Genomic DNA, 22,927 nt, shown 5'->3' on the forward strand with positions numbered 1-22,927 from the left:
TGGCTTAATGTGATTCATGGCTCATATGCAAGTTTTAACAGTTAAGAAGATTTATTTTCATACAGTTGCAAACAGAGAAGAAAAATAAAATCTGACGTTAAACATTTGGATTTTTTTGGATATGCAAAATTGTTAATGCATTTGTGAGGAAACAAATACACACAGACTGGTCAGATTAATGAGTGATGTATAAATATTAAATCAAACAAGTCTTAAGGTCATCTGTCGACCTCCGGCAGCATCTTTCTCTCTGCATCCGAACAAACTCCCACCCAAGAGTGGTGCTGCTTTCACCATCTTGCTTCTACCCGCTGAGTTCGTGCTGCTGTATATAGACAGACTGGGGGGTGGTGGGGGGCACGTGTGTCGGGGGCGGGGGGGGGGGGGGTTTGTCCTGACTGACCCGTGACTTCGCTGGATGTCAGGGAGTGAAGAGCTTGCCAACAAGCAGCTGTTGCCTCGGCGCAACAATCAGGCCTGTGGCCTCAACGTCTCTGCATGGAAGAGACGTAATGATGTCAGTGTTGGTCGCGCTGAAGAGTCCGCTTGTTGACGCTGAAGATTTTGACAGAGTGGTCGGCGCTGGCGCTGGCGAGCTGGACCCAGGAGCTGTCCTCCTCGATTTCACTCTCTCTGTCGGGCTGTCCGACCGTCTTGTTATTCTCTCCGTTTACTCGACTGGTCCTGGGCCTCCAGCGGAGCCGCTTGACTGTTAAAGAGTGACTTTGTCTGAGAAAGGATATGTGGTGAAGGGAAACAACGGGATAATGCCCTGAATGACGGAATAAGTAATACACAAATACTCACTAGACATATGTCACTGCTGGAAATACAAATACAAATACAAATTTGTCAAAAGCTAAACGGATAGTAATCATATAGTATCGATATACAGGTCCACATCGTAGTGACTCCGAAGGTACATCTGAAACATCTCACCCAACTTTGGTTTAAAAAAAATCATCTGCTGAAAACATTAAAAATCTGGTTTCAATCTGGATTAAAATTGGTGAGAGTAGCACTGAAGCCAAATGAACTGAAGCCGTCTGAAACCAGGATATACTAGAGATACATGTCTTCATCACTTCCTGTGTGCGCTGGACAATTACTCACAGACCATAATGGGATATCACGCACACACAAACGCGCGCACACACACACACACGCGCGCACACACACACACACACACACACACACACACACACACACAGTGCTTATCTCCTTTTCGAAGGAATGAAGTCATTCCAATCCGGCAGCCTGCTGCCATTTTCTGCATGAAACATACCAGCTATCAAACTGAAGCCACGCTGCAGTTACTGAGACACACAGTCATTTACATCCACTGCCAGTGGTCACTGGAGGACTTTCAAAGTTGCACAAGGAACTGAACTTCAGATGAACTCAAGCGCACGCGCACGTGTGTGTGTGTGTGTGTGTGTGTGTGTGTGTGTGTGTGTGTGTGTGCATGTTATAAAGGATACGAGCTATCCGTTTCTCCACAACAGCTCCAGTCATGTCCTCCAGCAGGCTCCTGGCCGGGGCTCCAACTGTACAGCAAGATCCTGCCACACTCCAGGCCCACTGCAATCAGGTAGCTGGATGATATACACACACACACACACACTTTTACAATACAGCAGAACAAGCCTTCACTGACTATACATTTCATATGCACTTTAAGGAAATACCTTAGAACACACTCAGAATAGTGTAAAATTGTGAGTGTGTTCTCAAATGTAGTCCTAAAAAATAAATAAGACAACAGCTGAGTAACGTCCGATTAGTTTCTGGAGGTGCGTCACCCGGAGCTGCCATAGGGACCAGTGTAATGATGGCGCATAAAGGACAGACGATACAACAGGATTCACAAACTATCTTTTAGGTAATTCACATCTTCACCAGGTGGACGGTCTATGTTGTAAACTGGTTAATGACTTTTTGAGGACTTTCCACAAACCAAATACTTATATTGTAATAATTATTGACAAATACTGTAGGTCAGTGTTTGTTATTTATACCCGTTATCAGAACAGAGCTGGGGGCAGACAGCGACAGCGGTGGCAGAATCTCCCACATCTAAAACAGATGAATGTGGTTTAATCTCAGGCAGAGGCGTGGAGTCGTCAGAGTCCTCCAGTCTGCACAGGCCCCACACGATCACCTGCGTTAGCACAAACAACATACATATACTGAAAAAAAAACAACGATTATTATTTAATAAAATCCCTTAGCTAGTTAGGCAAACTAACTCAGGGGTTTGCCTACCCCTGAGTTAGTTTGCCTAACTCAGGGGTAGGCAAACTTTTTAGTAGAAGGAGCGTTTATTTGTACTGAAAGAAATCACACGTGGAAAAAAATGACATAAAATTTTACATTAAAATGAATGCAATTTTGGTAATAAATACATTTAATTATATAGTTTAAAGGAATTTTGCGGGCCGAATTACAAAGTCCAATGGGCCGTACATGGCCCGTGGGCCTTAGTTTGGTTTAACGGGTGAACATGAAGCTGACTTTCATCATGAATGGTCACCTGAACTGCAATGCCAGCAGCAACAACTGATATTGATGAAAAATGCATCTGCAAAACACGACGATGATCGTTATCTGTATTTGACTGAGATTAATTCCAATCCTCACGAGGAGCTATGGAATAAGACGGAGCAGCCTTTGCAAGCTGTTGGAGTTACTGGCAATAGACTGAACAAGTTTAATTTATCAGCAAGGAAACAAATTGTATTCATTGCATCCTGCTGTTCACAGAAGGGTTGGAAAATGACCAGTTATTTCCTGACTCCTCGCCACAAGAACGGTGTGACTTTTAGTACTATACTCCTCACTATCAAGGCTATTTGCCTTAAGAAAATAGACCTTTCTTTTCCAGATGTTAAAAAAAACTCACCCAGCAACTGAAAATTACCTTCTTATCCCGACTGGATGTCACAAAGTATTTGCCGTCTGGGCTCCAGTCGCAAGACCAGATGATTCTGCTGTGAACGGACCTGTCCCTTCCCGTGTGCGTGCACAGAGAGAACTGAGGCTCTGCATGTCAAAAGAAAGACCAAACAAATACAGAGAATTTTACAAAAAAAGTGAGCAATATCAGCAAACTCCACAAGCACTCAGTCCCATTTCATTCCAAGTACAGCTCTGCTCTGTAAGAACAAAGGCAACAAACAAACAACCGAAGAAAACAGAGGACCTCATTCCAGCCCTTCGTTTCAGTCAGTTTTCCTTTTTGAGCTGCTACTGTTTATTTCACCGGCCCGGATTATTTCAGACCCCAGATTGGTTTTTCCCAGGGAGCTTGTTTGTACGCCGCCGCCTGTCTGCGTGTCTACATCGGCGCGCACACAAACACACACACACACACACACACACACAAACGTGTTGCAACGCACCGTACACAACTGAAAAACTAAACCTCGACACATCTGCACAGTCATCAAATGGGGCCCGTCTTCTTCTGAAGGTTTGAGGAAGAGGGATGAGGGAGAGGATGAGGGAGGGGCGAAACGCTGATGAAGAGGAGGAACACGGAGGAGCTGAGCGCAGAGGGAGTCCGGTTGTTTGATCAGCTCTGGCTTCGTTTAACCTTCCCAGGTGTAACCGACGGGATGCTGCGTTCGTGTTCTTCACAATCACCTTGAGTGATTCAGCAGACAACCAGAACAGACTGCACCCAGAAACCCTCTGCTCCTTCCCCCTCCTCTTCCTCTCACAAATGTCATCCCTGCTCCTGTAGAGTCCTCCTTCCAGGAGAACAGGAGAGAACACTGGTGGTTTTGTTCTGTCAGCGACCATTAAGACCACCGCGGGCCGGGAAAAGATGCACATGGTGGGCACAGCCGGGGTAGGTGGGGTGGAGAAATCCTCAGGGTTTAAATGTCTCTTCCTGCTCACCTTGATGGTGGGATTCTCCCCTATAAACAAACTCCATTTCTCTCTCGGGCCCCGCAGTAGCTGAACGGGGAGACGCACAGCGACCACATCGGACGCAAGGAACACCGAGTCGCCCATTTCATTTTCTTTGCGTCTGAAGCGAACAGATTAAGCTAAACGGACAAAATGAGGCTTTGAGATTGATGTTTGGAACATGTCCAGGTGACAAGAGGCCGTGTGGTTCCCGGTGTTTCTACCCGTTTCCCCGGAGGATGAAATCAAACAGCTGAGAGAACGCCACCAACAACCACTGTCTACAATTCTTCAAACAAATGTTTCACATCTAGAAATGTATTTAGCGTGTTGACAGAAAGCACAGATTTAATGAGCTATTGCAATATGTTGCAACTTTGATGCACTGACAAGCCAACAAACTGAAAGCTGAATGCGAACACAGGAAGGCGTTTGATGTGTTCCGCAGATGAACAGTCTGTCTGAAAACCTCGGTAAACCATTTCAAAGAAATTCTAAGCCGCTACTAAGATAATAATGTGTGTGTAGAAGGGGTTAAAATGCTGAAATTAAAATTCAGACAAATATAGTTACATTTATCAATTTGATAAATACACAAATCTGCCATGTGGTCCCGTTTGGACTCCTTTCAGATAATACGTCACTTATTTGGCTCTTAGTAGTCATTAGGCAAGTCTCTCCAAACAGATTGACTTGGAACAAATCTGATTAACTTTATTTAAATTAATTTAAATGAGGGGACCTGTGTGTCGTCTGCTGCTAAGGCACCAATACCGTCTCTTTGGATTGAAATTCACTTGGAAACACTCAAATTACACAGAAGTTACTTCACAAAGTTTAAAAATTTTTTAAAAAAAACTGCAGAAGAACCCTACATTGGTGGCAACTCCTCCCTCTTTTCTCACCAGGACTCTCAGGTGTGGGCAGGCTCCGCCTCCAAAGAGACCAGGTACGGTCGCGAGAAACCGCCAACAGGAGTCTGGAGTCGGGTGAAAAGGCCATCTGGGTGACGGTGAGGTTGTGGCACGCCAGCGACTGCAGCTGCCGCCAACTGGCCGTGCTCCATATCAGGATGGCTGCGTGCTCCGCTTTAGATGCCTGGATTGATGGTTCAGGTGAACAATGTGAACAAAATGAGAATCAGAACCTATATTTTAGTGTTTGTTAAGCGTTAACGATGAACACACAAACAGTAAGTCCCTGCTGACCTTACACGCTGAGGCCACCACCTCTCCGTTTCTATCCGAAGCCAGACAGAACATCTCAAAGCCGTGTCCGTACCTGGAGGAGACGGGTGAGGGAAGAGATGAATCACCAACAGGTTTGGAGACGGCAGCACAACTACTTAAGTGGGGGGACAGTGGGAAATGCGAGAGACAGACAGGTCTTCGCTCTCGGTCTGACAGTAAATATTTTGTTACTCCAAAGCGACCAGCCCCAACGTGCTTCAAGACTGGAGACGGGGGCAAAATTAAAATACTGATGTACGCTGACTGGCAATGAAGCGCTGGCTAATCACTCACAGTCTAATTGCTTTTTATCTCGCCGGCTGTCACCTGGTTGTTTGGAAATGACAACAAGTCAACAAAGTGAAATTACAGCCTGCAACTCAAAAGGACAGACGTTCCCGGCAGCAGACCGAACTCTGCAGCCATACCGCCACTATGGTGGGTGCATTATTTATGCCACAAAAGTCATTTGGCCACTTACTCTTCATAATAACTCTATTATACACAAAATGATTTAAAAGAGAGTGGGTGACGCAAAACGAAGGAGGAAAAATGCTCTTTCAAGGCACACAATGCCCCATACCTCAAAATAAACGGCCGAGCTATACTTCATGTTTACGGTGGATTGACAGGTAAATGGATTTAACATTGGCCACAAATGGAGGTAATATATTTTTCCTGGAGAAGAGGCTCATGGGATGGAGAGCGAACACGTGCGGAGGGAGACAACCAAAAGCTTCTGGAAGTCCATCATTTTCAGGCGCCGTAAACCTTTTGGGCGAAGCCAAACAAACACATTTCCATCTGGAGATGTTGCTCCGTTAAGAGCATCAGGGAAACTCTGATGTCTCTAAAAGGAAAGGAAGTACGTAAAAATGAATTATGTAGCGGGGACCGGGACTTTATGTTGTCAGAGGACTCTGGAAATTGCTAATAACAGGGAGAAAGCAAGTGAAACTGAAGGTTGAGCAGTTTTTGGATACTCACAGCTTCTGGACCTCAGGCCAGAGGGTGTTCTGGAGCAGGTGATCCTCTGGTGGGGGCTCTGTGCACACAAACACACACACATTAATTACCACAAATTTCAGAAATCTTTACGATTTGCTTCTTTTAAATTCCTGGACTATTCACCCAAAGAGCGACACGTGTGTGCGTGTGTTGATATGCTAGTCTGATAATTTACAAAGGAGGGGGAAAAAAATGCTCTAAAGCACATGTGTTAAACTCAGGGCCCGGGGGCCAAATGTGGCCCGCCACATGATTTTATGTGGCCCACGAGAGCGTAAGTCAGAGTGTCTAAAAAATAAATAAGTCAAACGTTTGCTTTGACCAAAACTAACATTAAGGAGTAGTTACATTTATTTTACATTACATTGAGTTACATTTAGTTACATTTCTTAGTTACATCTGGCCCTTTGAGGACAACCATTATGCTGATGTGGCCCTCAGTGAAAACGAGTTTGACACCCCTGCTCTAAAAGAATGAACTAGAAGCTTGGATCGAGGACATTCACACGCTTTCTCTCTTAGCACTTGGCTTCCATTAAACCCTCAGTGCTGAACTGCTTCCTCCCTTAAAAAAAAAATCTATTTTGAAACAACTGCAGCTCCGTCTCTTATCCTTAACGGCTGCTGACTCTGAAGGGGATCTATCTAACCCAGCACCAATACCCCCCACCCCCTCCCTCACATTCTGAGCTACGTGCTAGCTGGTGCCGTGTTTGTGTTGCATGTAATTGAAAACTAGAACACTTTCGTCTCTCTTATTGGCCACCAACTTTTTCCTTCTTTTCCTAATTATTCAGCCGTGATCGTGACCCTAACCTCCCCCCCACCTCCTCCCCCGCCCCCTGGCAGCAGAAGCCAATCAAACAAGAGAAAATGCATTGTTAACAACAGCCTCCTTACTTGGTTGCCCCCTACGCAGCCCCGGGCTCCCTGATACTTAAAGTCTGCAATCACATAAACCTGCATTCTAATTAGCATTGCAGATGAAGGAGTGGCTTCAATCACGCTGATGACAGCCTGAGACACCCTCTCACCCAGGGGTTTAAAAGGCACCACGCTCCGTTCTATTCATTCCAAATCCATTTCCCATCTGTCCCTTTTCTACAATTAGTTTCTCTATTTTGTCTTTGTCTTTTGTTTCCCAGCTCCCCTTCCTTTCCCCAAACCAATCCATCTTATCTCACATTTGACTTCGCCTCAGATGGATTTTTGCTGCTCATTGTAACGCTTTTGTTTCTTTGGGGTTTTTAAAAAAAATTTTTTTAAAGAGTTTCTTCCATCTATCACCAAACGGTCCCCTCTCCTCTCATCTCCTGTCTCTCCTTCTGTACTACCATCAGCCTCCAGCAGACCTTGGGCTTTGTGGGAGTACAGCAGTAAACTAGAACTGTCCATCTGCTTGCATATCATTGTCTCTTATTAGAATAGTCAATGACAGGCGGACAGGAACAAACTAAAATGCATACTGAGGCTGCAGAGTGAGTCACAATGAGGAATTGAAATCAGGCCATCCGTCTGCAGGACGCGGGGATGCATTTAGACAATATTAGTCTTCGCTGAGGTTTAAACTGAATATTTGTTGAGTGTGTGTCATTGCAGTGTTTTTACATTACCCTTCATGATGAGCGGGTGAAAGTAAGACTCCTGGTACTGATCAGATACGCTGCTGAATTGTTCCTTTTCATCACCGGTTCTTGGGACAAGGTCACCTGTAATTTAAAATTAGATTTCTATAAGGTTTGAACATGGCATTACATAAATAAGATTTTTTTTTTTTAAATCTTAATTCAATAAGGTGTTCCCAAACAGCAGCATTGAGCTCAAACAATGTGATTAGCTGACGACGCTTGGCCCGAACCCAGAGTCCTGACACACTCAGAACTTTTGATACCTTGAAATACAGCCTTGTTGGACAGACCCAACGCAGGCGTGCTGGCTCCCTCTGGGAGGTTGACAGAGTCCTGGCAACAAGCAGATAAATGAATATACACACAAAAACACTCAACAATAACTATAAGAAGTGGGGCAGTTTACTCAACAAATTATATTGGATAACTAAGGAAAAAGGAAATCGAAGGTCTGATCTTCAGGCAGACAGATAATAATCTAGTCTGACACTCACACTAGACGTCAACAGCTTCTCTCTTGCCGCTCCAGTGATGTTCGCAAAGTTCTCCACAAAATTACGAGGTGCCTGGAACACACGTAACACCTTCTCATCGGCTCCAGACACAAACTGAAACCTTCCAACCGTCACCAGACACTGCATGTCGTATCCGTGGATCTGCGGCCGGGAGATTTCGTGCCAGGTTTCCTGCAGGGTGAAACAGACGCAGAGAGATGTCGTAAAAAAAAAAAAAAAACAAAACATAATGCAGATCTGCTTATGTGGATTCCAACACGCTGCAAACAGTTGCCATGGAGACGGGCCGTCTTTTCAGTAGATCTGTGGAGTTGCGTCTACAGGCTTTACTGGCCCGACATAAAGGAACTAAAAACAAACCGTTTCATATGAAACACTGTCAGCTTAAGACGTTCTCTTGATAGAAGAGAGAAGGATCTGCTGCATCAGCATTATGAAAATCAATAAGTGGATTTCCTTTGGCACAAGCGTTGAGGTGGATTAATGTGAAAAATAAATGGAGCCTTGATTGTATTTCTGACTTTGGTGGAGGTGGCAGGGGGGTTTCATTTGGTCATCCTTGTGCTGTTGAAGCAGGGGTAACTATTCCTTTAATATCTTTGGATGCGTTAAGTCATGACCGATAATGTTTTACATGATCCGTTTTAAAAGAAACTGCAATTTGATGAATTTCCATGAATTTTTTTTTTTTTGCAGCATTTCTTTCACCATATTTACCAAAAACTCCCTATTTTACCTTTTCGGAATCTTGTTTCCTCCATGGAGTGAAGAGTCTGGTGGTTTGATCGGAGCCCACGCTGAGGATGAACTCACCCTCAGGATCCCAGCTCAGGTCCTGGACGGCATTAAAGTGTCCTGATATCACGACTCCGGGTCTCCAATCTCCCTGTTGAGACGACGTAACAACAGTTGGTGACATTCAGTGTCTAACTTCAAAATTCCCTATCACTTCTTAACTGTCACATGCTGATGAACGCTGTTGTCTATGATTGACAACTACTAAGAGCATCTGATGAGGATTTTAGGTGTTTATGTCGGAGAAGTCAATCTTTTTAGAAGCATCTGAATTAGTTATCAGCACCTTCAGGTTTACTTTCTATGCGGGCGTAATTGAAACGCAGTTATCTCTGAATTTCTGAGTTCAGACTCACACTCTTCCTCAGGCACAACCAAGCAAGCCAGTCAAATTGAGTGGCAGAAAGGCAGACTTAGTGGATTAATTACACCGTCTAGCTACGTAGCTGTGCGGCAATACACAACACTGAGTCTTATGTTCAACACACGTGTGGAATATTATGTTAATTTAAAATAAAGCTGCTACAAAACCCAAAAGAGACAAAAAAGCTACAAAACCCGCTGCTAAATATCGATATGAAGCTCACCTCTTTAGTGTGATCTTTGCACCAAAGGTGTAGCGCTCCGTGAAAAGCATGAGCAAGAATCATGGAGCCATCTGGACTCATCTGGCAGCCGTAGAAGCCCAACGTATTGCCACCGACCTCTCCTACACGCATCTGAAGAAGAGAAAAGAAACATATGATGAGATATGTTTTTGTTGCGGCTAACACCCTTGTTTCTACGCGAAAGATAAAAAGCTCGGATTTGCAGGAAAGAAGACGAGAAAGATAAAAAGAAGGTGTTGCGAAAATCTGTCCTCAGTCTCCCTTTAAGACCAATTCAAATAACAGCTTTCATTTTTGTGGATGAAAACAGAACACTGCGAATTAAGCTGACAAGTCAGATGAGAAATTATGCAAAATGGGACTTATTAGAGTTGAATAAAATATGTTGTGATTTTTTTTTCCCCCTGACAAACATGTCTGGTACAAACAAAAGCAAGTGCACTGCAGGGTATCATACAAAAAGGGATAATAATGAAAAATGGTGCAGCTTGAGAAAACATAAGGATTTACATAAACTGGATTTGGGTGAGAGCCTGCTGTGACCTCTATGACTGGGTAGATCTTTTTGACAATGAAGGGTCCGTAGGGTCCGGGTCCAATTTAAAAACAGTACCGTAATCACTGCTTTTCAGCTTGGGGAAAAAATACTGGAAAATAAAAAATGGCTTCACACCTGTTCAATCTCAGATACTTTGCTTTTGCAAGTAAACACAGTTCTGTGTTGGATTTGGGTTGATTCAAATCTGCCTGCGGGGGTGGGGTGGGGAGTGGGGTGGAGAAACTCCATTTGGATTTAAATTAAGTTATGAAAATGTATTTGTTTAAACTCTGCCTTTGGTGGTCCTAACTCACATTAAGCTTCTTTAAAGATTGTGTTTTGCAAAATAGGGAACCAAATTATTTCACTTAAAAAATATATATATTATAGGGTTCATACTGAGGTTTTCAAATACAAACAAGCCAAATTCAGCAATAATACAAAAAACCTTCTAATTGGTTCTAAAATTGTGTCTTTACAGGACAAGTGAAGACACTTTTATAGTACATTTATAGTACATTTATAGTAATACAATAAAATAGAGGGAACAAGATGATGATACTTGTATAACCACTGTATTCAATAAGCGATTATATGCAAAAATTAAAATAACGATGCAGAAATTAATCAATGGTCGAAATAACTTATTTAGCAACAGATATAATAATCTGCATCTATCATCTAACCCACACTGAGTTTATACCAGACATTATTTAGTAGTTTTAAAGTATCCCGCAGACCAGGCCGACGTGTCGCTTCTCTGGGGAATGGGAACAATTAGACGCTCCATCGGGCTCTGAGCTGCAGGAGATAGACTTGGAAGACAGATCTATTCAGATCAATAAGAGAACCTGGAGAGCTCCACCGACCCCTCCAGCAGCACCGCAATCCGTGTCTACACACCCGATATACATGTTTATAATATCACCTCCATCTTTAATTAACCAGATGATACGGGGAAATATGAGAGGTGCTAAATCACATCCCGGATTTAAAATAAGGACAGATTAGCTTGTTATCTTCCTTTAAACGGGCAGGTGGAGTGAGATCATGTTTAGCTGAAGCTGTGGCCGGAGGCGTGCAGCGGTGGGAAAACACAAGAATGAGTGGCATGTTGAATACACACCCCCTGAAAGGCCACACACATACACACACACACACACACACACACACACACCTTCTCTGTGACTGTTTACTGTATGTGGATGGAAAAACAGTGTCCTAAATCATCCGACCCTTTTAGGGAGTTCTCGTTGGTCGTCTTCGACCTTCAGAATTACGCCTGTCTGCAGGCTGAGACGCGGCAGAACTAATGATGGAGATAAAGGCATGCCTCGACTCTGAATGGCCCGATCCTGCAGCAATCCAGAGAGATGGAGAGGCAGGAGGAGAGCAGGGCAGTCAGGTAGAAATATAGAGCTGGTGAGATTGAGAGAGAAGGGGATGCGACATTAAGCAGATTAATTTCAAAAATCTGCGCATGAGAGCAGCTGCAAATCACGCAAAATGTCACGGCTGGAAAAGAGCCGTCATTGGTCTTGTTTATGAGAGGGGGAACAATATGGATGGACCACATGTCGTATCGCCAACCTGGAGGGAATATAGAGAAGGATTACAAAAAGGACAGTAAAGAATGGGAAGCATATATCATTCCTAGGCGAGCAAGAAAGGGAAGACCGCTGGATGAATTTAACCAAGCTGGAAAAATCCAGTCAGGAGTGGGAGATCTGGAAACCAACTATTAGACTGAAAGTTTTTCTTCCCTCCAAATTCTCTAAAAGCGCCGACACATCACTGGTGACTGGTTTCTATTAATCAGCTCAGTTGAAATGCAATTCAAATTTCTATTTTTTAATACAATCTGTAATGCAAATCTATAAAATTCAATTGATAACTATAAGGGCACTCAATGGAGAGTTATTTCTTTCCATTAACCGACAGATACCATTAATGTTCCTTTAAATAAGTCCTATATTATTCTTAACAAACCAGTTCAAGACATGTAAATCTGGTCTTTGCTGACCTCCAGTGGTTTAACATTTCTTTTCTTTTCTTTTTTGACGGAGTGAAGCATAGACGGACACCAGGACTGTGTGACATCACCATGGCACATTACTACAGGTTCAACCAACCATGCCTAACCTACACCTATCCCTGTTGGGTGCAGAAAGAGTTAAAAAGCGTCTTGGGATTTGAAAACATCAAGATGAGAAGAGCACTGATTTTCAGTCTGATCTGTTACACATAATTTAAATGTAAAGTTGTGTATAATGGCTGTTTTTTTTTATTTCTTTTTTTTAAACTTGAAAGGAGCACCCCAGACAAAGTCTGAAAATAGATTCCTTCTTGCGCACATAAACTGACAGCTCCTGCAGGCATTGTTGTGGCCCGCTGTGGTCAGTCTGAGATGTTAATTACCAGTGTGTCTCATTAGTAAGATCTGCGTTACACCGCGGTGGGCCCCTGCCACCCCACTGCTAACCCCACACTCTATTAAACCTCGCCACTTACACTAATCAGCATGAGGAAGTGGAGCATGTCTTTATATTAAATAAAAATTAAATGTTAAAAAAAATAAGGGGGGGGTCTAATTGAGACACACATGGCCGGTCTGCTCTGTCAATGAGTTCAAATGTATTACAGAAAAACAGTTTAATAGCACAGTTTTCGCTGTGGCACATGTGCGTGTGCATGTGCGTGTGTGTGTGTGTAAAACAGAGCATCAGAGGTTACACTTCCTTTGAAGGTAGAGAATCTGTCAGTTCAAAAGGTAAGGCTCTTTTTTTAAAATAAGATATCTCCAGAATATATAGAAAATACTGTTTTGGAATCAAAAAGGAAAGCCTGAGCTGAAATGATACTTTTTCTTTCCAATCCATACTGTTGCTTTTATTCTGAGGAGAAGAGTTTATTGAATCTGTACTGGCTTCGGGCCCCAATCATCATCCCTTTGTGGGGAAAGAATCAAGACGTACATGGCCGCTCCTATCCGAGTTCTCCGCTGCTCATCACTGTGACGACAGAGGATGAGATCAAAGGTGCAAAAATGATGAAGCGCGGGAATCTGACTCATCGCTTGGCGGTACAATCGCAGTCACGGTGAACGTATGTGTGTGTCTTTATGAGTCTGAACACACACATTTTGAGATACTGTTTTGAGATAATATTAACATGTTGTGTGTGTGTGTGTATCGTGTTTTCTATGTGGAAAGATCATTTCAAACAATCCTCAATAATCCGTTTTTTTTTTTCTTTTTTGTTTTTTTTTAAGCTGATGGAAATAGAAATGCTGGGCCGCTAAGAACAGAAGCGTGTCGTCTCTGTCATCCACACTTTACATATAGCCCCACTCTGTTGCAGCAGCAGCTGTTAGGAGGTAAGAGACAGGAGGTAGTGGGGGACCAAAAGGGAAGCGGGTGACAGATAATGTGAGAGGGATGTGGGGAAGAGGAAGGTGAACGTTAGAAAGACAGAAAATGACTCAACGCAAAGACTGGGGAATGAAAGGGAAGATATCATGGAGGGCAAAAATAAAAGAGAGAAGGGTGGTGCAGATGGGGGCCACAACACACTCTCCAACGGCCTCTCCACCCCCTAGTGGATCTATTGGGGAATGGACCGTAAAAAGAGGGGATTTGGTTTGAATGAGTGATAGAAGGAAAGATGGGGGAGGACAACTTCTGCTAGTCTAAACTCACAGAGGTGCACCAGACTCTTCCTCACTGTCTATCTCTTCTACTCTTGACACCTCAATGTCAGACGGAGTGGAGAACGAAGGAGAGGCACTGTGAGTGGGAGAGGGGAAAGTCTGGGAGGGCTCCAGATCCAGATTGTGTCGAGAGTTGCAGAGCAGAGCAAACGGGACTATAGGAAGAAATTGGTGTCTGTGGTTTGTCTGCATAATAATCTGTATTGGCGTCAGCGCTCACCTGCTCCACCCAGACTCCAGATCCCTCCTCAGGTGACCAGAGGATCATGGTTTTGTCCATTGAGGCTGAGAGCAGACTCAGAGGCTGCTGCAGCTTCCCGTCTGCAGAAAGAGAGTCGGAGATACTCCTAAAACCACAGCGTGCAGTCAATTCTATCGGATTTTCGACAATAAAATGGGAAGCAGTCAGAAAAGTATGCATAATTATAGCAGAACAAACTTGGGGTTTTTTTCATCTTCTTAATCTCAATTCCCTTTAGCATCACTTTGTGGTTTATAACAATCGGCAAGTTTTCGTCTATTGTTTATGAACGTTGGCCGAACACTGTGATGAAACTTTGGATTTAGGAGGCTTGCTGTGACTGGGTGTTGGTTTTTAACGTTTTAGTGTAGGTCTGGTCAACCAAATGCAATCCTCCCACGTTATTGCAGGTATAATAAAACACAGGTTTCCCTTGTTAGTGGATGAACATAATTGATTTTGCGGCTAAGAACTACATATCTAAACAAGTGTGAACTGATCCGTTTGTGAACTTATAAAGGAAACTTGTTGAGCATAATTCAGCACGTCACCTTCATTTTGTCACTGCCTTACAATATTATTCATAAACAACAGCATCGTGAGATAAAGCGATAGAAACGAGGTCCCTCAGCTTAGCGTATGATTCATTTATCTCCGCGGGAGAAGCGATGCATGATGGGATGAGATATGTTAATTCTGAAGTGAAATAATTTGAGAACAGCTACTGAGCCAAGAGCCTCCATCTGCACGTTGTGGGAATAATGACTAATCGTTTCCATGGTTTTTCATTAAGACACCTTTGTGGAGAGGAGGCTGCCAGTGGACACCGTAGACCCAGTTCTCATGTCCTGCCAGCACCGTCTCCAGAGACACAGCAAACTCCAAACGCGCGTCTGTAGGAGGAAGACAATGAGGCAAGATGAAGATTATTAGTAAGTCACTCTGGAGCTGCGAATAACTCACGCTTGCTAATTGAGTGAATAGCTATACGTTATTATAAACCACTACATGCAATCCAACAACCATCAAGCATTTGCTGCACTGATAGCCACACACGTGCACACACACGTGAAACCACCACCAAGCTTGAATCTTCATTTGGTTTGGCTTTCTTTTCCCATTTCTTTTAAAATAATCGAGCCGACCCACCTCTCTCCTTGACTTCAAAAATGTCCTCTTTCATTTTAATAATCGTGTCGGCGTCCTCCGTGGGGGCGTCTGTCCCGGCTTTGGCGCACAGCCGCCACACCCTGATGAGGCAGTCCTGAGAACAGCTGGCTAATAACAGTTCCCCACCTGGAGGAGGCAGAGAAGGAACCAACATGAGTCTTGGATGACATTTTATACCCCCTCATCTCTAAGTTAAAACTGTCTGCCAAACTGGATTATTTAATCTCCTCTGATGTTTAAAAATCAAATTCATAGCTGTCACTGTTTGTGGTGTTGGGCTATAATCAATGCAAAAAGCTTTAAACAGAACATTCAACATTAATGTCTCGTTGGTGCGGCAGTAGCTCAATCCACTGAGTTCCACACTCTTTCTTCGTAACAAAAAAAAGAGTGTGGAATACTATTCCTCTAGCCTCCTGTGTGCAGCGATTGGTTGGCTTTTACACAAGTTGACACTAACAGTTGCTGAAGCTGGCACTATAGCTGAACAGGAGAGATGGGAACCCCCACAAATTCTGTTCTTCCTGCAGATTTAAAAAAAAAAAAACGCAGATAAATATGACTTACATCAGGTCACATAGCAGCCTACACGACATCAAATCTCTCAGTCCAATAAAGCGTTACAGGATGACTGAGTTGCATAAGCAGGGAGGGGGTTTTTTTTTCCTGCCGAGGCTGTCACTATCATTTAAGTCCATGTTCACGCGAGTGCAGGAGATGGGGAGACAGATGCACGAGGCTCACACTGTCACAGCGCACCAGTGGTTAGCTCACATTTTTACAACAGCTCTGATGCATTTAAATGAGACTCTCAGTGTTATTTGTGTGGATTCCCAGTCATCCAGTTCATGGTAATCCTGAGAGGATAAACAGAAAGCAACTGGGCTTCCATTTAAGTTTGAAGATGTCTGGACCTCTCAACCGAGATGTTTCAACACTTGTAACTCATTAGACAGATCATTAACACCTCCAGAGGTGTTAGGCTCACATATCTACCATCGACTCGCAATTTAAGTCAATTTTACAATAAAAAATATCATTCAATTCCCAAAATATCAAAAGGAAATCTATTAAAAACACTGAAAGATTTTAGAGCTATGTTTTAAAAACTTTTGAATTTGACTGACAATATCCTCAAATTATTTTTACCAAAAATGGCAAAAATGCACATTGAAAATTTTTCCAGGCAGGAAGTACATGGGTGATATGTGTGCCAGGCTGTAAAGCTAACCTGGGGATACTTTTCTTTCAAATTTTTTAGTACTTTTAGATTTTTTAAATGTTGTTTTTTTTTTTAGATTCCTAAAAAATCTAAAGGACTCGTCAGCACAAGATGTGTGTATGAAGATCTACTCCACACACTGAAGAGTTTTTGAGACAAGCTCCTGAAACAAAATCAATGATTTATCGATTAACATCAAAAATATTTAAGGGATTTGCAGCTTCTAACTGTTTTATGCTACTCTGAGAAAAACAAATCGTGTTATAGGAAATAGGATATAGAATATAATAACAGAAAAATAGCATCATGCTCTGTATCCCGTGGTTTAACAGCGATGACAAACAGCACCTCGAGTGCTGCAATTTGCCATCTGCCAAGTCATAAAAGAACAGAATGATTTATTTAACTACTATCGCTGTAGAGGGAGGGTTTTGCTATTCCTACCAGGATAAATCATATAAATAATCTTCCCTCTGTCTCTTTTCAGACTCGCAGCTTGGCGGTGTGGAGTCAGCTGTAGACGGTGAGTGGGAGGGAGACGCTGGTGGAGAGGGACAGTGAAGGAGCTGAAATGGCTTTAACACCTTCAGGAATGAAGTACCCCTGAAGAGGGTTACACAATTAACAGACACTGGACTGCATCCACGGGTTTCCATGTGCAATTGGAATACTGAAATGCCCATCCGACTGCAAAGTTGAACCCCCCCCAAAAAAATGGACAAAGGAGTTGGAGGCTGTCTAGTCGTCTTTAAAAAAGACAGACATGCTTTTGTTTTTTAAGAGGATGAAAATACAAACAAATTCAACTATGTGCAGACAAAAAATAACCTATCTGGAACCTCAGACCCTTTGTGTTATAAATGCTGCATTCAGACTGAGGCTAATTTGATAATCCTGATTTAAGGATTTCCACCAATCCATGAAGTGGTACTCACCTGTAGATGCCCATTCCACTCCCCGAACCCAGTCTTCATGCCCTTGCAGTGACATGACTTTCAGGAGCTGTTAGACAGCAGATTGAAAAGGTTCAGTGTTACTGACAAATTGTTGACGATCAAATGAAACAGTCACAGAAAACTCAAAACGATCATCTGAGTTTACCTGTCCATCAGACTGCACATATAGATTTATCTGAGAGTTATCGCCCCCGCAGGCCAAAATGGGAACTGTGAAAAAAGAAGGTTAGGATTGCACACACACACACAAACACATTTATACATGTAGATTAGGATTTATTAACAGAAGAGTAATGGGAGTTTAGGAGAAGGAACATTATCAGCGGAGAGCGTGTAAACTAGAAAGGAGAAACGTATGAAATGTTTCAAACACAGGCTACATTTTGAAGTGACATCTATAGGCTCTAAAAAAGGGTTCCTAATTGAGACCTACAACTTGACAAGAAAAATGTTTTGTTAATCATGTTTGCTTGATTCATAACTTACGAAGTGTCGATTTTGGAAGTGTCCCGGCTTACCTCTGCTGCCTGGCAACAGCGTTAGAGACACATCCATCACGAAACTGCTGCCAAACGATAAAGTATGGAGACAGTGGGCTGGGGACCACAAATGTACATAGAATCAAAACTTTGGCTATTCTAGGACTAACATTGTTTAACAATTAATACATTAATAGATATTAAGGATAGCTTTGGGCCACGTGTCAACAGGAAGCATGTGTTTTGATTGATCCTCTGTGGAAAATCATAAAGATAAATACTTCTTGTTATGTGTTGAGGCTTTCAAACTGCCACAATTATGCATACAGAAACTGACAGGACGATGGATAATATATTAATCTGGGAATATACCCAAAGGTTATGTTCAATCAACCTCCACGCCGACTTGCCATTATTGTCAAGCAGCATCAGTGTTCCTTTGCACCGACATTCAGACAGAAACAAAGAGAAACTGCTCTAAGTGACAGCTTTGGGGGGGGGGAAACAAGACAAAAATCAGACACTGATGGCAGCAGGGATCACAAAAAATATTCAAATATGTGGAAAGAAATGAAAGGAGGATTGCTTGTATTATTTAGGAGGTAAAACAATTACAATTAGAAATCAGACATGCACTGTAGAAGTGGAGCAAGCCATCTTCTGGTTTATAACTGTTTCCCTAAAGCTGCCACAAGGGGGCAGGGATTTTCACTGTATGTACAATAAAAAAATAAGATTATTTATCAAACTATAAATCAGATTTTAGATAACCCCCCACACACACACAAAAAACAACAACCATGCATGGATTTGTCCTTGTTTAGCCGAGCTTTTACAAAAATTCAGAAAATATCTTCTAAGTTGTTTTAAAGGGGTCCTCTTATGAAAAACATGTTTTTTCAGGTCTCTTCATATTTATATTGGTCCTCCAAATGCTTCCAACTCCTAGAATATGGGGGGAAAAATGGATTCCTGCATCGATTTCTATCTACAAACACGTCCCATAGTCCAAAAAGGAGTGATTTCAGATTAGCATCCATCGCGACGTCATGAGTGATCGGTGTACAGCAGTTACCTCTTTGTGACTTAATAATAGAAAATCTTTGAATGAAGGGGGGGGGGGGTCGTCAGATAACTCCTACATAAACATCAAATCTTACCCATCATACTAGTTTAAAGCACAACTGTGAATATTTTCAACCTGAGGAGCAAAGAACTGACATCACAACAGCTCTTCAGATCAATGACAACATCTGCCAGTTATTCCTGTGTCTCTTACCTTCTTTGGTTTCATTGCAGAGCCACAATCTGACTGTGGAGTCAGATGCTGCGGAGGCCAACAGGAGGTTTGAGTCCTCCACATAGATGCCATCCACAGCACAGACCGGAGCGGTGTGTCCTTTACATTCAACTGACTGGATGAACTGGAAACAGCAGAGTTTACTTTAAAGATATCTACAAGGAAAGGGGCAAAACCTGGAGTGGGAAAGAGTTTTCTGACCTTCCCTTTGTGCGCCTCCCAAATGATCAGCCGATTGTCAGAGCTTCCTGAGACAAGATGAGTCTCTGGCGCTGCAACAGGAACAACAACAAAGTTAAGATGCACATACCTCTTTGGAGAGTGTCATTCAGGCCGACCAATCACGCATGCGCATTCTGCTGTTTAATTGTAGTCTTGACACACTAAATGCTCCCACTGTGACCGATCACCTGTTAGACAGGTCAATCAGTTTTACTCACCGCAGTTTTCTCTATGAATCCACTGGACTGCATTCACTCTGCCCTTGTGTCCATTCAGCACATTGACAATCCTTCTCCCCTGGAGTTAAAACAAAATGTGTGTTTACTCAGCCAGATAATAAAATCTCAATATAGGATGCTCATCAATGTCTGCTCTGATTAGCCGTGGTGTCCAACTAGCGTGAACTTTACGTGACATGCGAGACAGATTTTAATACCTGCGGGTCGTAAATAGCCACTGAGTTACACGTCCCAAAAGCAATTATCCCTCCACGACCCCAAGAAACAACATTAGGAGTCCTGTTTGCGCAGCAGGCTGTGTGACATGTTTCAAATACGGGCGCCGCCATCTTGAGAGAGATAGGGGTGGTGTTACTGTAAATGTGGCCGTAGCTAAACAGACATGTGCTAAGGGTTCCATGTCCGACGAAGTGTTTTTGTACGCGAATTTTGTATTTTTTTTTATCTATTAAAAATGTTTTCACACACAATGTATTTTCGTAGTTTTATCATGTTTAATTGTGTGTGACGTAAATACTAAAGCGTTTAAACTAACTAAACTGCACTGATGCACAATAGCCACTAGGTGGCGGAAGACAATCATCAAATCCATAGAGGTTTCTCTAATGTAATCTTCTTTCTTCTTTTCCTTTCGGCTTTTCCCTTCAGGGGTCGCCACAGTGAATCAGTTGCCTCCATCTAACCCTGTCTTCTGCATCCTCTTCTCTCACACCAACTACCTTCATGTCCTCTCTCACTACATCCATAAAACTCCTCTTTGGTCTTCCTCCAGGCCTCCTGCCTGGCAGTTCAGAACTCAGCATCCTTCTACCAATATATTCACTATCTCTCCTCCGAACATGTCCAAACCATCTCTAAAGTAATAATAGTTGTAAATTTTATAATGTAACGCTTTAAATCGTCCGCTTCAATGAATAAAATAAATTCTATAATCTAACATACGTGAATCCACTCTATGCAAAGCAAGGGTAGTGATTAGTAACATGAGTAGAAATTCTTTAGGGAATCAAAGGTCAAACCACAACAGATCTGGTGGGAATGTCGTGGTTTGTGTGGAGAGGTTTCAGGATGATGGATTCTTTGAAACTGTGTCAGTCTTCCAGCTGAAGTGTTGCCTCCATGTGTATTCAGCCACATTGCCTAATTTGTATGGCAAATAAGAATGAAGACAGCCCAAACATTTGTTGCAGTGCAGTATACACCATATAAATTGGGAATAGCAGTACTGTTAACAAACATGATAAGAGGAGTGTTTGGTTTATGGTATCTTTATTATTCAAGATTCTAGCAACAATTTCAGGTGCATCTTAGAAAGATCAAATACCTCAAATTTGATGGATTTCTAGTTTTCAGCTGATTCTAAGGCAAAGGGCAATCAGACCCAAATACACTGCATACAAAACAAGTGGCTGATGACAATTTGGATTAAGTTATTTTGAAATGACTCCATCAACAACCAAGATGCCACATTAGACACACGTTGCTGTGTCTAACTGCATCATCCCTTTGTTGACTGAGGGTGGCTGGTCGCAGCTGAGCTCCCTGCCAACCAGACAGCTTTGCTTGTTTGAAAAACGCCCCGGGCACTTTGGATTGAAAATGGTGGAAATGGCAGATTTGTCACAAGAAGTTTTGGGGCACCCACTTGACATGATTGGGGGAGAAATCTGATGGCATCTGCAAACCCTTGAGACAATATGATAAATGACAATGTGGCAAAGACAAACAAGGATAGAGCCAACTAAAAGGAGGAAGTGAGAAGCGACGGGGGAGGGGTGGCTGGATCTTTTTGGCTTGTCTCTGAGGGTGCTGACTTGTGGTATCGATGTGTGACAAAAACAAAACAGACGCACTGTCATCAACGATTAAGCAGAAAATAGACTGAGCTTGTCTTGCTATTGCTGTCTCTCATTATTCGGTTTCAGATTTGGCAGGGTGAAATGACCTCTCTGTGGAGGATAGTCGGGCATCTATAGCATCTTTATAGGCTGATGTTGGGATGTAACCAATCACAGATCCTGTCCCATTTTTCACTCCAAAGACTGCAAGAGTTTCTGTGAATATTTAACCGTCTCTTTGAACCACGATGCAGTCATGCCCTGTTGTAGCCAGTAGCCCAATGACAGGGTCAACCAAGGAGAGCACTGTTTGATTTACCATGTGTATGCACTCTACATCACTAAAAGCTACCAGATAGCTGCTAATTAGTATGCTATAAGATAGCTACAGTATCTCCGGAAGATAGATTGTTTTTTATGGATTTATGCTGGATAATTAGGCTTCAGTGTGGTTCTGAGTCATTATGTGGATGAATCTGTGTTTCCTTTCCTTACCTTATTTCTGCACCCACGTAAAGTACAAGAGTCAAATTAATTTAAGTGTCAGAAAGTATGGCACAATTATATAATGATATATCTATCCTTGTTTTATTTAATATAAAACACTGACCTTCACCCCCAGAGTGTAATGTCTACAAGAGAATACACACATGACTACTGTAGGCATCAAGAATTTATGAAAGTGTAAAATTAAAACATTTTACAATGTAGATAATGTGCTTTAATGTTTTATTCATTGATTTCATTGTGCCATATGTTGGCACAAAGTGCTCAGTAACTCAGTGGGCCTGGGGAGCTTCGAAGCCATCTTGAATAGATTGTAATTCAGCAAATTGCTATAATGAACTTTATTCTTGTGGTAGACAAAGAGAGACCGTCTGCGTTTCTTTTAATGTTAAAATATTTTATGCCTTTTTCATTCGGTGCCAATTCCTCCTCTTACTTTCATCCAAGTACAAGTTGTAAGTACGTGGTTGAGAAAGATAACTATTCTATTACACTTTTGAGATCTCAGGTAAAAACTCGACTGATTTCTATCTGTGTTTTATTTATTTTTATTTATTTGTTTTAGTAAATGTAGCACAAGTTGATTCAGCTTGCTAAAGGCTTGTTAGTACATGCAAAAAAATAATGATGTGGAACTACAAGGTTTAAAAAAAAAGATAAATAACTGAACATCTTCTGAGGTTTCATGGAACATGCATGTCCTTCACACACCCATTATCTCATCAAGGTGACCGGAGGTAATTAAAATTATATCCAAAGCTGTTCATATATTTTTAAAGACACATTTTCACATTTTATATGGTTCTAT

General features: G+C 42.4%; 1 protein-coding gene across 1 annotated transcript; it reads right to left on the reverse strand.

Annotated features, from left to right (window-relative positions):
* Positions 1 to 38: 38 nt before the first annotated feature.
* elp2 (elongator acetyltransferase complex subunit 2) lies at positions 39 to 20,104 on the reverse strand. Its single transcript, XM_068332770.1, has 22 exons — positions 19,972 to 20,104; positions 19,754 to 19,832; positions 19,515 to 19,585; positions 19,293 to 19,437; positions 18,053 to 18,130; positions 17,680 to 17,744; positions 17,514 to 17,580; positions 15,336 to 15,482; positions 14,984 to 15,079; positions 14,166 to 14,266; positions 9,678 to 9,809; positions 9,032 to 9,181; positions 8,275 to 8,466; positions 8,044 to 8,113; positions 7,766 to 7,861; positions 6,132 to 6,189; positions 5,124 to 5,196; positions 4,821 to 5,013; positions 2,921 to 3,042; positions 2,019 to 2,161; positions 1,482 to 1,595; positions 39 to 729 (listed from the first exon to the last, which is right to left on the reverse strand). Exons 1-22 carry the CDS (start codon positions 20,101 to 20,103, stop codon positions 519 to 521), a joined length of 2,535 nt encoding a protein of 844 aa, XP_068188871.1. The 5' UTR covers position 20,104; the 3' UTR covers positions 39 to 518.
* Positions 20,105 to 22,927: the final 2,823 nt, after the last annotated feature.

This window comes from Antennarius striatus, chromosome 14 (genome assembly GCF_040054535.1).
Source record: "Antennarius striatus isolate MH-2024 chromosome 14, ASM4005453v1, whole genome shotgun sequence".
NCBI classification, from domain to species: domain Eukaryota; kingdom Metazoa; phylum Chordata; class Actinopteri; order Lophiiformes; family Antennariidae; genus Antennarius; species Antennarius striatus.

Bases quoted from the DNA above. Each gene is read 5' to 3' on its own strand.
- elp2 (XM_068332770.1), bottom strand. From the start codon at position 20,103: ATGGCGGCGCCCGTATTTGAAACATGTCACACAGCCTGCTGCGCAAAC. The intron at 18,131-19,292 runs GTAAGAGACACA...TGTGGTCCCCAG, and splicing joins CTGCAATGAAACCAAAGAAG to CCCACTGTCTCCATACTTTA. The intron at 9,182-9,677 runs GTGAGCTTCATA...TCGTCTCAACAG, and splicing joins GCAAAGATCACACTAAAGAG to GGAGATTGGAGACCCGGAGT.